Source organism: Tauraco erythrolophus, chromosome 6, assembly GCF_009769465.1.
Source record: "Tauraco erythrolophus isolate bTauEry1 chromosome 6, bTauEry1.pri, whole genome shotgun sequence".
NCBI lineage: Eukaryota > Metazoa > Chordata > Aves > Musophagiformes > Musophagidae > Tauraco > Tauraco erythrolophus.
The window spans coordinates 6,333,728-6,350,719 of NC_141470.1; the positions used below are offsets into that span (position 1 = coordinate 6,333,728).

The window sequence follows — 16,992 nt, forward strand, 5'->3', positions numbered from 1 at the left end:
CCACTTACCTCCTTCCAGTTTCCCTCTCCAGCTCTTTTTTTTGGACTTTGGCCCCTTTTTCCTCTGCCTGCAGTGACCTCCCTGCTCTTGCACCGCTGAGGAACTTGAGTCCTTCCTCCTTCACCGCAGCCAGCACCACGCTCCTCCGGGCACAACTCCGGCTGCGGCCCCCGCCTTCTGCTTCCACGGACGTTGGGAAAAATGCAATTGTTGTGAGCTGACTGTGTTTTGCTCCGGGCTCAGCCGAGCCTCTGCACCTGCTCTAAGCACACCCACAGCTGGGCCCGGCAAAATGGTAAATAAACAATTTTAGAAAAAAACAAACAAACGTCACACCTGCGCGGACACAAGCGGCTGCATCTCCGGTACCGTTCCCGCCTCCCTCCTTTGCCATCCACATCACCCAAAGAAATTGTCCCACAGACCCATGTTTGTTGTAAGGTGGCTCATCCAAAGAGGCTGGAGCCGGAGCGTCCGCACGTAGCCCGGAGCTGGGCTGAGCGCGGGTCCTGGCAGGTGAGATAATGAAAAAGAAATTGGCACTTCGACCATCTCTTCCCTTAGAGCCCTCCAGGGTGGGTGGGGGCCGCCCCTTCTCCCTGCACCCGCGGGCGGAAGGGGTTTGGCTCAGCAGGGAGCAGGGTCACATCCTGTCACCAGACACCGTGACTTTTCCCACACATGCACGTTGCCACCCTGCTGGCATTGCCCTCTGCCCAGTTCGCCCTTAGCACCTGGTTTACTGACTCAGGCGGAGCTGTTTGTGCGGAAGGAACGAAGCCTTCATCCATCGCCGCCCGGGAACGACAACGTGCCCTGAAACACGCGACTCCGCTCGGCGCGGAGCGCAGAAACGGCCCTTTGGTGCCCCGTGAGACCCCCCACGACACGACACGTCATGCCAGGCCCGCGCAGCCTCGCCAAGCTGGGTTTGCAAACCTATGGTGGGGAAAAAGCTTTTCTCTTCATCGTTCCCAATTTCTGCTACCGAGGAAGGCAGTAGCACGAGGCAGGTGACCGCAGCTCTGCTTCTGGCTTTCCTGCAAAGCCCTTGCAACCGCCAGGGCAAATCCACTGGAGCATTTCAAAGCTTTGGTGCCTTCTTTTTTCTTCGCAAGAACTGGGAGCTTTTAACTGGTTTTTGAGTCTAACCTCGAGCTCCACCCTTTCAGCCTCTCTCCGTCTCGGAGGTGAATTGTGGGGATAAACGGAAGGAAATGTGGGAGCTACAAGGGTGCCGCGGCGTGAACGCGCGTGCGTGCACGTGTGACAGCCACCCCGCAGGCTCAGAAAAGATGCAGATAAGCAAATATGAGCACCACAGGTTGGTTACCACTATTTAATTGAGGCTGATTCATCTTGTTCTGTAATTAAAAGTCAGCCTGGTCCATGCCCCTACTGTGGCCAGAGCCGTAGCACACGGAACTCTGCGACGCTTCTCCCCGTAATGGAAGCGGTTCTCGCTGCGCAAAGCGCCGTACGCCTCGCAGGAGGCCACAGTGCTTCCAGCGTGCTGGAGGGGTCAGGGCAGCACTGCTTTAAGAGCAAAATGCCTGCTGTGCCTCCTCGGAGAAGAGCAGGGACTGTGGTTAAAGGTCTGTCACTGGGTGGCACCTCATCCTGTAGCCATATCCTCGTTTCTGGGACTCGGAAGCAAACCCCAGTTCCATATTGTATCGGTGGCTTTGGAACGCAGTCACCTGGCAGCTCTAAGTAGCTGAAATTTAATTAGTGTCAAGCTGTTAAATGCATCAAGAATCGGCTGCTCGGGAGCTCACACTACACATAACTTTGGCTCACCTGCCCGCTCGCGGGGAGCCCTCTGTGCCTTGGCAGCGCCCGCCCCGGGCGCGATGGACGGGGCCACGAGTCCTGGCACGGCGCAGGGTCTGATGGCCTCAGCTCAGGAGGATCTGATGGGGGATTCCGACGCAGCGCTGGAGCAGAGCCACCTCCTTCCCCAGAGGTGCCAACCGCAGCCATGCCCCCCTGGCAGGACACAGCTCTGCGGCAGCACAGGGCAGGGGCACAGCCGCTGTGCTGCTGAACCTGTACCACCGTCGGAGCCCCCCGAGGGTCCCACCACAGGCACCTCCAGGAGGTGGTGGGTCCGCAGGGGCTGTGCCCGTGGCTGAGGGCAGCCCCAGACCACAGGTGGCTCTTCTGGAGGTGCCGTGTCCCAGTCAGCACCGCAGGGAAAGGCACCAGGGTTAACTCGGCCTCAAAACTTCACTCCCAAGCGCGTGGGAAGCCACTAACTATGCAGCAGGGAGCTGAAACGAGCCGTGCTCTTATCTCCTCCAGCTTCTTTTGTCCTCTCACCACTGCGACCAAAACCGCCTCCGCTCCTTCTTGCTACCCTCTGATAGACAAGAAAGGTTTTATCAGCTCCCGATTTGCTCCCAAGCCTCCTCACACCCTCGCCGTCCCCAGGCGGTGGGTTTGAACCTCGTGATCCTTTATCAGCCCACAAAGCCAACGGGGTCACACTGGCTTTCGCGCCGTGCATCAAAGTGAGTGTGGTGCTGGGGACAACAGAGAAACCCCGCAGCTGTCTGGCCGGAGGGCAGAGGACCAAGGGGCCCTCCCAGAGCACCAGCCCTCCAACAGGTTCCCACTATCCCTTTTTTATCCCCATAGCAGTCAACAGCACCAATAATTTACATAAAAACCAGTAAGGATTCGGAGTCGGGGGTGTTTCTCCGCATGAACAGGACCGCAGACCTACCTGTGACCCGCACTTGTGTGTGCAGCTGTGTATGGACTTATAGAAAAAAATACATCTCACCAGTGTAAATATAGCTCAGTAACTAAGGCTGCGTAAGTAACGTTGGAGAGGGGCTTTTTCCAAGGGCGTGTAGTGACAGGACACGGGGCAATGGATTTAAACTGAAAGAGGGGAGATTTAGATTGGATATAAGGAAGAAATTCCTTGTTCTGAGGGTGGTGAGGCACTGGCACAGGTTGCCCAGAGAAGCTGTGGCTGCCCCATCCCTGGAAGTGTTCCAGGCCAGGTTGGATGGGGCTTGGAGCAACCTGGTGCAGTGGAGGGTGTCCCTGCCCATGGCAGGGGGGTTGGAACTGGATGTTCTTCGAGGTCCCTTCCAACCCAAACCGTTCCATGATTCTAAAGACGTTGATGTTTCCGTTTCTCAGCAGCGGCAGCTCAGGCGGGTGTTTCTCTGACGCTGGCCCAGGCTGGTTGCAGCACCAGGCGGTGCCACCGCTGCGAGCGCAGCCTGCGCCTGGGGCGTGCCGGGTCCCTAATCACCTCCTCGCTAATTATTACCGGCGCTCAGCTGCTCGGTACCTCAGCATCGAGTTTACCGGTGCTGAGCAAACCGCGGCCCCAAAATGCAGCCCCCTGCCCTGGGTTCTGCCCACGGTGCCGCGTTGAGCAGACACCCCCAGACCCCCCGGGCACGCTCCGGTACGCGGCCCGGGAGCTGGTCTGACCGGTGATGGCAGGCTCTGCGTGCAGGTTGTGTCTTGCCCCCATATCTCCATGAGCTTTTCCAGCCACGGAGAGCCGGGGGTGTTTCCTCCTCGGCGCACTCTGCGCGTGCCCGGCTCCCCGCAGCTGCTGGGCTGGCTGCCTTCTTTTTTCTCTTTGTTTTTTCTTTTCTTTTTCCCTCCCCTAACGCCAGAGTTATTTATTTCCCCCCCCCCTGCACAGGTTCAGGTGGAGATGGAGGTGGAGCAGCGGGAGGGAGGGACGGCCAACCCCTCCTGCGGGGCTGGCACCCGGCGATTGGGGCGGCGGGAGAGCCTGGGGAAGGGCAGGGGCTGAACGAGGGAGGGGGCAAAATAAATAAATCGGTTAAAAAAAAAGAAAGCGGAAAAACAAGCACTTTCGGGAGCAGCGCGCGAGGGAGGCGGCCGGCGGGAAACCCGTGGCCGGGGCACCGGGGCACGCTCGGAAGGTAAACGCAGCTCTCCGCCGCTTCCCTCCCCGCGTGGCCGCCGCCGTGGCCGGGCTCGGTGGGGTTTCACCCTCTCCCCACAGCTCTCCGGCCCCAATCGCTCCCCCGGTGCACGCAGCCCTGCGGCTCCACCGCCGCCGTGCCCCAGGGGATGCCGCAGCCCCACCATCGCCAACCGCCACATGCTCCCCTGCCATGCTCAGAGCCCTACGGAACCGGGGTGTCCCCCACCCCAAGATGCAGGGAACGGGAGCGCGCTGCCGCCCACTAACCTCTGCTCCTCCCTCTCTCGCCGGCAGCAGCCCCGACACCCGCCTGCCCGTTGGGTGCCCGTTGCCATTCCATGCCCAGCGCGAAGGGGCTCTGCCCGGCTGCGCCTCTCCCCGGAGCCGGGAAGGTGTTTCGGGCCTCCCCGAGCTCTCCGGTCCATCTGCATCTTGTTGGGGCTTCCTTATTTCCAGCTATTGGAGTGAAAGGATTTAGGAGTGACCCATCTGGGGCACCCCCGCCGGGCACGGCAAGCCCCGCGCCACCCCGGCGTGGCATCTCCCAGCCCCTTCCCCGTGCGGAAGCCGGGTGGGCTGGCTCAGATCCATCCCTTGCTCCTCCGGCCCTGGCCACGGACAAACCCAGTTAATACTTTAGGTATAAATCACTTTCCAGCCGCTCGGGCTGAACACGTTGTATGTGCCCCTGGTGAACCTCGACCCATGGTCTCGCCCCACGCCTGGCACCGCAGCTGCGGGGCCAAAGGGAAGCGATGTGCCGCCATCACCGCTGCCGGCAGAGCTGCGCCGCAGACCTCCCCCTGCCCGTCCCGCACCGGGACAAGGGTTCCCTGGGGATGAGCCTGGCCCCAGCAGCCCTGCTCTCCCCTAAAACCAGTTTGCGACTGGCAGCGATGAAGCTCTGGGGCAAAGAGGCAGCCGAGAGAGATTTGGATCCCTCCCGACCCCAGCGCTCACACGGGACGTGCTTACAGCCGTGCTGCCGAGCAGAAACACCAGCAACGGGACGTCCTTGTCATTCCCACCTGGACGTCCTTGTCATTCCCACATCAGCACCCGCAGACACGCCGCCCGCACCGGGGGCTCTGCGGGCGTTTGGGGGCAGAGGAGGCTGAATCCGAGCCCACCGCCGGGCTCTGCTCCGCCGTTTGCTCCCAGCGCCCCTTTGCACCGCTGCGACTCTCCCACCGGCGGGATGTGGGGTGTCCTCCCCGCTCCCCCTCTCTAATTTGGGATTTCAAGGGGCACGTCAGGCTGGACCCAGCGCTGCGGCCCCGACGGGGTGCTGGCAGCAGGAAGGGGGTCCTGCTGACCCCCAAACGCGGCCGCAGGGGCAGCTCGCCGTGCTGTCGCAGGGAGGTCTTGCCCACCCCGCTGCTGAGCCACGACCGCAGCTCGTTCACCCTCGCTGGCCGCTGGTTTGAGCCGAAGCCGCGTTTTTAACGTCCTGCAGCCCCTGGATGGCCATTAATCACCTCCCTCCTGCGAATTCCCGGTTGGGAAAGCCGGGCTGGGAGTCAGCGCGGCACAGGGCGAGCAGGTGGCACAGTGGCCACCGATCCGTGGCCAGGACATGGCTTTGGCTTTGCCCCGGAGCGGCACCCGCCGTCCCCCGACCCGAATCGCTGCGGGGAGCACTGGGGACGGCTGGGGAGTCCCCTGTGCCAGCCTGGCCCGCAGCGGCCAGCACTCACGGAGCTGCATGTCGTCTGTTCCAGATCCAGCCTGCCCTGCGGCAGTGCCAGGTGGACTTTGCCCCCCGGCAGACGCCGCGCCGTGGGGGCCCTCCCGTCGTGGGCAGCCTGCGGGTGATGCCAGCACCTTCCACGCACATCGCCTGAGCACGCCATGGCAGGTAGGCTGCGAAACGGAGACTTTCCCCTGATTTCAGCAGGGAAGGAGCTCTCGGCGGCAGGCACAGCATGGCATCCAGCTCGCTGCTCCGGCTTTGCCTCGTATGGCGGGCGAGGGTCCGTCCCAGCCCCAAAAACCAGCTCAGCCTGTCGCAAAACTCGCTGCCAGACCCCCATGGCAGAGCTTGTTTTTCCAGGGAAGCCAGGATGGCTACGACAGTTGCCCGCTCAGCCAGGAGCTGCAGCACCTTTCCCACCCGAAACCCCCTTCCCGCTGTGCCCACAGACCTTTGCAGTGTGCCCCCTGAAATCCTCGCCCCGGCCGCTAACGAGACACTGGAGCTGGCGCTGGGCAGCCGGGTGGCGCTGAACTGCACCGTGCGCTGGCCGGCCGCCGAGCGCTGCCAGCCCATCCCCACCTGGACCAAAGATGGGCAGTGGCTGAGCAGCGCCAGCAGCCAGGACACCACCTGGTAAGGAGCCCACCCCGGGCCACATCCACCCGTCTGTCCGGGCGGGTGCTGCACGGCCGGACCCACGGCGGCCCTATCTCGCCCCAGGTTTGGCCAAAATGCCTCGGAGCAGCTCCTCGCCACCGTCCTGCAGCTCAACCTCACGCACGACACCGACTTCGGGGTGTTCGCCTGCTGGGTCAGCAACGCCACGGCCACCTTCACCCTGCGGCGAGTGGGTAGGGATGGAGATGGGACACCTCCGAGGACGGGCACGGCAGCCCTGCGGGGGCCATCGCCACCTCTCCTGGGGCGGCGTATCACGGTGCAAACCCATGCCAAACCCAGGACGCCCGGGCCAGCGGCCACACTCACCGTGCCCTTCCCTGTCCTTGCAGAGGCGGTGGGGCACGTGCCCGCGGTGCTGGCAGCCATCCTGGTCCTGGCGCTCCTGGTGCTCCTGACGGGGCTCTACATCCGATGCCGCCTGAGCGTGCTCCTCTGGTACCGGAACCGCTACGGCGAGCTGGAGATCAACGGTGAGGCGCCGGAGAAAGGCACCAGGGCGGTGCCTCCCTGAGGCCGGAGGCTCGCTGGCACGCAGAGCGCTTCCCAGCATCACACCCCCCTTCCCCATGGCTCCCCGCAGACGGGAAGCTGTACGACGCCTACGTCTCCCACGCCACTGCCCCGGATGACCGAAAGTTTGTCCACTTCATCGTGAAGCCGCAGCTGGAGAACCGCTACGGCTACAAGCTCTTCCTGGATGAGCAAACCATCCTGCCCAACTCAGGTAGGCACCGGCACTGGCACCGGGGTGGGGCGGAGGGGCCACACCAGCACCTGGGGGCTGGAAATCCCTCTGCCTGCAGAGCCCTCGGCCGACCTGATCATGAACGTGAGCCGGTGCCGGCGGCTCATTGTGGTCCTCTCCGTCGCGTACCTGGAGCAAGACTGGTGCAACAGCAGCTTCAGGTAGGTGCAAGTCCTGCCCGCTCCCGGGGCGAGGGGCTGCTGTGTCCCTCACCCCCCTCCACATGCTTCTCCCGCAGGGAAGGGCTCTGGCGGCTGCTGGAGCTTTCCAAGAAACCCATCTTCATCGTCTTCGAGAGCCAGTACCGGGAGATCGCCCACCCCGCCATCAGCCTGCTGCGGCAGCACCGGAGCGCGGTGACCCTGCTGGTGTGGCGAGCGGGCTCCATGGTGAGGGCAGGGCAGGACCCCGTCCCGCTGGCATCCCCACCTCCGTGCCCAGCGCCCCGTTCTGTGCCAGCCTCCGGGGATGCCACGGGGCTGCTCCTCATGCCTGAGGGCTTCCAAACAGCAGGTTGGGGCGCTCGTCTTTCAGAGGCCATTGTAAAAAGCCAACAGAAGGAGCCCCCGCTCCGGGGACCCCCTCCTCAGACTGGCATGCTCGGGAGCCCCTGCGGGGTCTGCCCTGGTTGAGGCACAGGCACGAAGCCACAGCTCTCAGGGCAAAGCTTTGGCCCGTGGCCGCTGTGGCCATTTCAGGGCCAGGCTGGGAGCCAGAGCGTTCCGGCAGGTCGGGCTGGTTTCTCCAGCAGCATGTGGGCACGCTGCCAGGCCAGCAGCACGGCCCTCGCCTCGGCTGAGCTCCCGGCGCTGGGAGGAGCGAGCCGAGCCCCACAGAGCCGTCGCCAGCCCCATGCTGCACCGGGCTCAGCTCCGTGGTGCTTCCGCCGCGGCTCATCGCCTCCCTGCTCCACGCAGACCCCGTCATCGGACTTCTGGAAGGAGCTGTGCCTGGCCCTGCCGCGCAAGGTCTCCTTCCAGGGGACCATGGGGGACCCCCAGACCCAGCTGCAGGAGGACAAGGACCCCATGCTCATCCTGCACAGCAGCTACCTGGACAACGGTGGGGACCTCCACCCAGACGGGGATCTCGGCACAGGTCCTTGTCCCCCACCGCGTCCCCTGGGGGGGACAGATGCACACTGGAGGGCACCTTCGGGCTTTTCTTCGCCCGCCTGTGGCAGGTGGGCTGGGTTTACCCCCTCCCCACCGCCTAAAACCCCTCTCCCCTCCCCCTCCCAGGCCTCCGAGGGTCCGTTTTCAGAAGCCCCCCTGCTCCCCGCATTGGCAGCCCCGGCACTCCCGCGGCTTCGGCTGCCGGCACGATGGAGGACACGCAGCCGAGGGACGGCCAGAGACCCGAGCTCGATGTCTCGGACCTGGGATCTCGCAACTACGGTGCCCGCACGGACTTCTACTGCCTGGTGACAGAGGATGACATCTGAGGGGGGCCACGGGCTGGTGAAGGCAGCGTCCCCCCTCCCCGCGGGGCCACACGGACCCAGGTCCCGGCCAGAGGAGCCCGGGCTTTGCGATGGGACCGAAGCCAAGGTCTGGGTGGGAAAGACAGGAGCTGGCTCCTCCTGGCAGCACGCTCTGTGGTGGAAAACCATCCCCAGGGCACAGCCCTGCCCGTGGTGCCTGGGCACCCTGGGGTGTTGGGCCCCCCTCCCTCACCGCAGGTGGCAGGGACAAGCATTGGGGTGGGTGATGCTCTCCGAGAAGCAATGTGCCCCAGTGCCAGTGGCCCATGGGGTGGGAAATGCCCGACGGGTGCCACCGCAGCACCTTCTCTCCCACGGAAACCTCCGTGGCAATAAAAAGCAGCTGCTCTGATGGGTCTCGTCCACCTGCGGGATGCGGGGGATGCCAGCAGGTCCCTCCCCACCGTGGGCCAGGCAGCACTGTGCGGTGCCCTGTCCCTGTGCCGGTGTCACCGCATGGATGTGGCGAGCAGGGTGGCACCGCAGGGCGAGTGGAATGCCCTGCTCCCTTCCCCTCCTGCATGCCAGCTGAGGACGGGGGCAAGCGAGCACTGTTCAAGACCTTTATTTCAGGGATACAGAGGGCTCGGGGGGTTTGTACACGCAGAGCTGGAGCGGTAAACGCGCCGTGCCACCCCAGCCCAGACCGTGCCAGGTGCCGGTGGGACCGCGCCAGCCCTGGATGCGGCCCCTCCTGGCAGTGCCGCCCGCTGCCCCCTACCCTCCCACCCCCGTACCTACTCTACCTCGTTTCCCAGGTGGGGTGCGCGATGCCCCCCAAGCACAGGGTCTCCCCCCCCCAGCCCCAAACCCACTGGCAGACCGAAGCCACCCACAGCACACCCACGCACCCCGGCCCGGCCACCGCCTCGGCAGGGAGAGCTTTGGACCCGCCGCCCCACCCGTGCCAGCCACGCCGGGCACCCAGGGCATCTCCCCACCCCGCGGGGAGACGCCGCCCGGCAAACCAGAGCCGGCCGGCCCTGCCTGGATCCTGCTTACGCAGCACCGGCCAGGCACGGCCCGAGCAGGGCAGCGGGCGAGCAGCGGCGGTGGCAGCCCTGCCCGCACGGGGAGAGTCCCTGCAGGGCGCACACGTGGGCACAGCGTGGCCTGGAGGTCCCCCCTGGCAGCGTCGATCACAACACCCCCCCCGTCGCTGGCAAAGGGGGGGCTCAGCACCGCGCCACCCATGCCACTTCCCAGCCCCTGGGTGTCACCCCACAGAAACGGGGAAGGCACCGCCGACCTCCCGCAAACCCCCTGAGCCATGCGAAGCCGTGTCCCCGGCTCGCCCCACACTGGCACAGCGGCACTGGCACCCTCCTAGCCCCCAGTAGGCCACGATTCGGGGTGCCAGGGTGCCCCCCGAAGCCTCCCTTACCCGAGCATTGCTCTGCAGGAGCCTCCCCAAACCCTGCAGCTCTGCCCCTCTCGGAGCCACGCGCCGAGCTAAGCTTCGCAGCCGGCTCCCCGGGAGCCCTCGGGTGCCATGGGGCTGCCCCCCACTAACTGGGGTCCCAGTGTGGCCCCACGGCAGAGCCAAAAGCAGTGGCTGAGTTGAAGGTTGCGGCAGGAGGGAGGACACGTGTCCCCCCCCGGGGAAGGGGCACCCAGCGGAGGAGGGAGACGCAAGGGACGCGGCAGGGACTACGCTACGGGGGTCCGGCGGCGAGCAGCCTCCCTGGGGCACGGCGGGCAGCAGGGAGCATCCCAGCAGGCAGAGCCAGGGCTGGGTGCTCCGGTCCTGAGGGGTCCTCACAGGCCAAGGAAGTCCTCCTTCCGGTACCCCTTCTGCAAGGAGACAGGTGGCCCGTCACCAGGGGGACGCCGGCACCGGTGCCCTTCCTGCCGGAGTACCCCCTGCCCGCACCACGCTGGGAGTATGACCACAAAGCCGCTCTGCTCTGGCACTGCCAGGGCCATGCTGGGCACGTGGCTGTCCCCAGCCCACTGGTGCAGCGACAATGCCCTGGGGACATCCTCACCCCTTTGGGAGGGGGAGGCATGGAGTTGGGGCCCATGGTGTGCCCAGAAGCATTTGGGTGGTGTGACTTGCCAGGGCCAAGCCCCTGGCCTTGACTCCCTTGGAATCCGCCCTCGGGACCCGTGCCGGGATCCCACCAGCTGGAGGAAGCGCCGGAAGGTGGTACGTACCATCTTGAAGTCCCGGTGGAGCTTGGTGTATTGCCACATGTTGCCCAGGAGGCTGGCTGCTGCTCTGGAGGACTTCTCGTTGTCCGAGCTGGGGCAGAGACAGGATGCAATGAGCTTTGGGTACCACTGAGCACAGGACGGTGCCCCTCAGCCCAAGGATGCCACCCCAGAAGGGCCCGGAGGACTCAGTGCTGGTGGGATGAAGCAGAAGACTAAAGGCTGGAGCCCACCATGATGGGCAGAGGGGCAAGTGCTTCTGGCAGGAGAGGCGAGAAGCACCCAGATGGGACAAAAGTGGCTGCAGCGACAGGCAACCCTGCGGTGGGGTGTCCTGAGGAGGTGGCAAAGGGCTGGAAGGTGGCCGTGAGGCCATTCTGAGCCGGTCTGGGGACTCCTAACACCAAGCCTTGGGAAAGAAGACTGGTTGTGACCCTCTTTCACCTCGCTGGACCAGAGGAGGAAGAGGAGATCAAGGCTAGACCCCAGATCTGAGCTGGCACAGCAGTGGACAGGGAGCTCCCACCTGTCCCTTCTCTTCTTGATGTAGAAGAGCTTCCTGAGGCCATCAAAGTAGACGATGTCGCGGGCGGCCATGGGGCTCTCCACCACCAGGTTGTTGAGGACCGCGATGATGTTCACGATGACATCGGCGGGCGGCGCCTTGTCCCCAACGCTCCCCGGCAGCTTCTCGATCAAGTGGCTGACCACCTTGGTGGCTGGCGGGCAAAGGTATCACATCAGGGCTGGTGGCCAGACCCTGGGGATTAACCCTGCAGCCTCCCGGCAACAACGATGGGACAGAAGGTCCAGCCAAGGCCCTGCGGGGCAGCGCCAGGGACACCTTCGAGCCCTTTGCTCTCTAGAGTCTCTGCTGAGACCCCCTGGCAACCGGGAGAGGGGCTGAGGGCAAAGCCAAGGGAGATGTCGGGCTGGAGGCAGAGCACAACGCCCAGCAGGTGTTGGGTCACTGGGGCCAAACCGGCCGCCACGTGCTCAACCATGAGCAGGGGCGCGGCAGCCAGGAAGGTGCTGAGACAGGGCTGGGGGTGGCTGGATGCCAGGCCGGGGAGGAAGAGGGTGGAGGATGCCCGTCGCGCTCCTCCCACCCCTCCCCGGCACTCACACATCTCGTCCTTGTTGCGGGCATGGCGGGACAGGTTGCGGATGAGCCCCGTCAGCGAGCGCAGCTGATGGTGGTCGGCGGTGCGGACGCGGTCCAGCACGGGGTTCAGGATGCGCTCCTGCTCCAGCGCCAGCCGGCTCAGCACGCCCGCCCACTGCCAAGGCAAACACCCACCTGGAGACGCCCGCTGGGTCTCCCCACCTTCTTCCCACCCCACCTTCCTCCTCTTGCTCACCAGGGCCGGGTCGGGGTGACCCGTGCCCAGGTGGTGAGTAGTGCGATGGCCACGTTCCCCACCCAGGAGAGGCTGGTACCAACCCGCCAGGGGGTGCGCCCCCTCCCCGGGCACCGCCACGAGCGGCCAGGCGGTGAGACAACCAGGCGAGATGTGGGGAGCCCCAGGGAATGTCCCCATCCCATGCCCTCACCCTACGGTCCCCAGCCGTGATGTTCTGCAGGGCGCCCGAGGCCGCCTCAGTCGTGTGCTTGTTGAGCTCGCAGCGCTGCAGCAGCCGGTTGTAGATGCCCACGATCTGCGGGTTCCAGAGCCACTCCATGCCCTTGGGGTCCTTGGAGACCTCCGTGAAGGTGACGATGTCGGCGTTCAGGTAGTGCTGGGGGAGCGGGGATAGCGCCGTCAGACTCGGAGGGGATGTCCCCCCTCTGCAGCATCCCTCGCCGCTGGTGGCCCCGGCCTCAACCGTTGGGCAGCTCCGGGCTGGCACCCACCCAGCAGGTCACCCCGGCCACGTCACGCCCCGTGGCATGGCAAAGTCAGGGTTCGGCACCCTAACTCACCCCACACACCTGATTCACCCTCCGCTGAGGTCACCTGCGTGTCCCACCCACCGGCCGAGGCCGGCGTCCACCTCCACCCCGGCGTCACCGCCGCTGCCAGCCGCCAACCCCACCCGGCTGACACGGCCGCCACGGTACCCACCGCTTCCTGGCCGCTCACCTCTCGTGCCTTCTTGCTCTGGGGGCTGAAGCAGCCCACCAGCTCGCCTGGCACCACACTACTGTTGTTCCTCCGGTGGCCTTCCAGGCGCTGGAGGGAGGATGGCGGCATCTCGTCGTACAGGCGGTAGGAGAGGTTGCGCAGGACGCAGACGGCGTTCTCCACACTCTGGGAGGGGAAAGACATGGCATGGGGTGGGGTGGGCAGTCCTCGTGCCACCTGCGAGGGCATCTCCAGCCGGTACGGCCCCTACGGCGGGATCCCACCCCAGGGGACATTGAGCCCAGTAAGCCCGGATGGAGCCAGGCTGGTTTTCCCACCATCCCATCAAGATGAGCCTTTGCACCATGATGGCCAGGAGACTATCAGGAGGAGAGAAGCAGCACCCCATTTGAGGGCATCCAAACCCTCCCAGCAACCAGCTCCCAGGGCTCACCTTGTCCTCTGACTTGCCCACTTCCAGGGAGCTGTTGACGTAGTGGATCATGGAGTCCACCAGCCCGTGGCACTCGCGCATCTTCTGCCGGGTCTGCTGGCTGGCGGAGCTGAGATTCCTGCGCAGGGAACGCAGGTCCATCACGGCCACCCCCCTCTTGCCACGGGGCACCACCGCGGGGAGGGCAACTAATACCTCCCACGGGGTTTGCCTCGATGCACCAAACTCTAGAGACCACAGCACAGATAGTGTCTCTTCCTCCACCCAAAAGTTCACCCACAGTGGGAAGACCAGTGCCAGCCCAGAACAGGTACCTGAGGAAGCCCGTGGAGTTGTAGAAGATCTCCGCCTCCGAGGGGTTCTGCTGGATGACACCCGAGCCCCCCAGCCCGGAGAGCGGGACCAGGACCAGGTCTGTGAGCTGCTCCAGCGTGTCCCGGGCCAGGCGATCCTTCAGGTTGTCACTGGAGGAGAGATTCCACAGGATCCCTGCACGGAGGAGGATCCTCAGTCCCAGGAATGGCTGGAGAGCACGTCCAGCCCGACTCAACCTCCCCACGGGGCCCACAGCAACCACCCACAGCCAGGAGCAGCCATGGGGCAGGGTGGGTAACCACGACGCAAAGAGGTCATCCCCGTGAAGCCCCATCCCTGTGAAGCCCCATCCCAGCTTTACTCACGGGGCGGGGGCGCCACGTGCCACCCCCAGCAGAGGAGGACCCCTGGCCACCCCGACCACCCATCGCCCCCGACCTGTGACGTTCTTGCGGAGCTCGTCGTCGGGCTCCCGCAGCGTCCGCATGAGCTCGTAGATGCCGTTCTCCTCCACCAGCGCCAGCTTGTTCTCGGCATTGTCGTAGATGAGGTTGCGCATGGCGCCGGTGGCATGGCGCTGCACCTCCTGGTTGGGGCTGTTGAACAGCTTCACCAGCTTGGGCATGGCCTGGAGGCTGCGGGCCTGGGAGGGGAGAGCGTGGCCGGGATGAGACGCCCAGTTTGGGAGCTGGGCCTCCCTCCATCTCCTCCACCTTCCCGGGGTGCCTCAGCACGGCAGAGGGGCCGGGGACAGCCCCTTTCCCTTCGCTCCGGGGTGCCCACCTGTTTCTTGGCATTGCCATCGCTGTAGCACTTGTGCTGGAGGTAGGCAGCGCCCAGGACCTGCAGGTTGGGGTCGCTGGCTATCAGGTACTTCACTGCAGAGGGCAGGTCAATGTCGTCAAACCTGGAAGCCACAGGTGGGTGAGGAAGAGCCCAGGTGGAGGGTCCCCCAGGGCTCCTCCACCACTGCGCCCCACCATGTCCTGCATCTCAGAAGGGACCCATGGACCCATCTCCCTCCCCATCACATCCCCGGGGCACAGCAGAGCAAGCAGCTTCCCACCCTCACAGTGTCTCAAGACGTGGCTGTGAGAGGAGCTAAGGCCACACGCAGGACACGCTCAGAGGTCAACCCACGCCACGGTCCATCCCGGTGGGGTCAAACAGTGCCCACCGTCTCACCCCTCCTCCTGCACCCCTTGCATCAAGGCAACGCCGGGCACGAGATGGAGAGTTTTGCCCTCAACCGGCCAAGTGACTGCGGTGGGGACAAGGACTGCGCCGGCGCCGGAGCAGCCCCATGGGCTCTCACCCGCCCGACTGGTGGCTGAGCAGCGTGCTGTGCCCGTTGTACATCTCCGCGGCGTGCTGGTCCCGCAGGTGGTGGCCGGACTCGGCCAGGCTGCGCACGGAGGGCGCGCGGGAGCTGTGCTCCGCCATCCCCGCGTACGCGCTCCCGACGCCCGCCTGCGAGGCCGCCTGGATGCTGCCGAAGGAGCCGGTGCTCAGCCGTGACCGGTTGTTGCTCTGGAAGCGCTGGAGCGTGCGCATGGCGGGCGCCCGGATGGTGCGGCTCTGGGGCACCTCGCCGCCCTCCAGCCAGTCGGAGGTGGCCTTGGTGGCGGAGCCGGCGCTCAGCTGCCTCTCGAAGGTGTAGGAGCGGGTGAAGCCGCCGTTGCCGTGGCTTTTGTAGAGGGAACGGTGTCCCACGGGGTCCAGCTGCTCCGAGATGACGCTGTAGCGGTCGTCCGCGGCGGCGGAGGGCTGGAGCGGCCCGTCGGTCAGCCGCAGCGAGTGCAGCGAGAGGGTGTCGAAGTTCTGCCGCGGCCGGTAGCTGCGCTCGTGGAAGGAGCTGGGCCGCGGCGAGGTGGTGGCGGTCTGCGGCACGCCGTAGCCGGAGCCGGGGCCGTAGCCCCGGCCCTTTGGCAGGCCCCCGTTGCCGATGGTCGCCATGCGCTTGTGCGGGGTGAGGTCCACCGCCGAGCGCGAGGACCAGCCGCTGCCCTTCAGCGTGCCAAAATCCTTCTTGCCAAACGGCTGGTACAGCTGTGGGGGAAAGTGTCGGGGTCAGAGGGTGCCCGCGAGCCCGACCCTCCGTCCCCGCCACGGGGAGAGGAAAGGACGGAGCCAGGAGCCTCCCTTGGCACCACCAAAGCCACAGCCAGCGGCTGGGTCTCCGCCGGCATCCCCCGCTGCCATGGCAATGGGTGCCAGCACAGGGCAGGAGACGATCCGACGATCCCTCCCAGCACCTACCGAGGCTTTGGAGTCCAAGCCGTTGCTCTGGGAGCGGGAGCTGAAGGAGGAGTGCAGGGTTGTGCCATACTGACCGCCTGCGGGACGGAGAGGTCAACGTGAGCACTGGGGGCAAAGGGGTGGTCCTGGGGACCAGCGATCCCCCCCAGCCCATCCGGGGGGCAGCGCCAGTGGCGCAGAGGGGGACGAGGGAGCGGGAGGATGCTGCCTTTGCCTGCCTGCCGGACACGCGGAGCCGGAAAGGCGGCAGCAGCGCCGGCCGTGCCACCTTTCATCGTGCTCCGATGGCAAGGAAAGTAATTGCCACCTCGGTGGGGCTGCGGTGGCTCAGCCTGGTCCCCTCTGCCGCAGCCAAATCGGCAGCCCAGCCATCCCCCTGGAGCCCATCCCGGTTCCACCACCCTGGGGATGAGAGCCTGGCACAGACCCGGCCACCCCACTGCACCCCACACCACCCTCCCGCCACCCCATTGCCCCAGGGCCGCCGGTGGGGACAGGGAGACACGGCCGTGACGGGAGCGTGGCTGACGCCGGTGCCCGGGATGGCCCGCAGGGTGCCGAAGGGGAGGGGGTCTCTCCCCACCGCCGGGGTCCCCCAGCACCGCGGAGCCAGGGTGAACCCCACGGCAGTGCCGGGCGAAGCGGCAGGGCGGAGGCTGCAAGCGCAGACGTTAAATGGAGGAGCTTGGAGCCCCGCCAGCCGCACCGCTCGGAGGCCGGGGGGGGGACAGGGAGGGACCTGCTGGGGCAAGAGAAACCTCCCGCCCCGGCCCGAAGTGGGGTGCAAGGACCCCCCAGTGCAGCCGCCCCTCGGGGGGCGAGTGGGGAAACTGAGGCACGACCCCAGAGCGGGGCGAGAGGAGCCCACGCAAGGGCTGTGCCGGCACCGGTGCCGGGGGTGCGGCAGGAGCTCAGGGGGGCTCAGCTCGGTGCCAGCCAAGGGGCTCCCGCCGCCCATTCCACCGCGTGCACCCGGGGGGTCCGCGGGTTCTCCCACCTCTGCCGCCGTCGGCGCGGTCGAGGGTCTCCGCCTGTCCCCGCAGCAGCATGCGGATGCGGACCTGCTCCTGGACGCGGGCGCTGCGCAGCCGCTGGGCCTCGGCCGCCTCCCGGCTGCGGCCGTCCAGCTGCCGGTCCGAGGGCAAGGCCAGCGAGCAGACGCCGGCCGCGGGCTGCAGGGCCGACAGCAGGAAGGCGTTGGTCTCCTGCAT

The 16,992-nt window shown here is 65.8% G+C and overlaps 2 protein-coding genes across 2 annotated transcripts; one reads left to right on the plus strand and one right to left on the minus strand.

The window, feature by feature from the left end:
• Positions 1 to 5,779: 5,779 nt before the first annotated feature.
• On the plus strand, positions 5,780 to 8,494 carry SIGIRR (single Ig and TIR domain containing). The gene is made up of 9 exons (XM_086612837.1): positions 5,780 to 5,786; positions 6,071 to 6,257; positions 6,345 to 6,475; positions 6,635 to 6,775; positions 6,886 to 7,029; positions 7,109 to 7,211; positions 7,289 to 7,439; positions 7,968 to 8,148; positions 8,292 to 8,494. Exons 1-9 carry the CDS (start codon positions 5,780 to 5,782, stop codon positions 8,492 to 8,494), a joined length of 1,248 nt encoding a protein of 415 aa, XP_086468963.1.
• A 1,797-nt stretch (positions 8,495 to 10,291) lies between these two features.
• PKP3 (plakophilin 3) lies at positions 10,292 to 16,992 on the minus strand. Its single transcript, XM_086613540.1, has 13 exons — positions 16,779 to 16,992; positions 15,782 to 15,858; positions 14,838 to 15,571; positions 14,306 to 14,429; positions 13,961 to 14,165; positions 13,522 to 13,696; positions 13,208 to 13,325; positions 12,772 to 12,939; positions 12,242 to 12,427; positions 11,814 to 11,967; positions 11,214 to 11,406; positions 10,691 to 10,778; positions 10,292 to 10,327 (listed from the first exon to the last, which is right to left on the minus strand). The coding sequence occupies exons 1-13, from the start codon at positions 16,990 to 16,992 to the stop codon at positions 10,292 to 10,294; spliced, it is 2,472 nt and encodes an 823-aa protein (XP_086469666.1).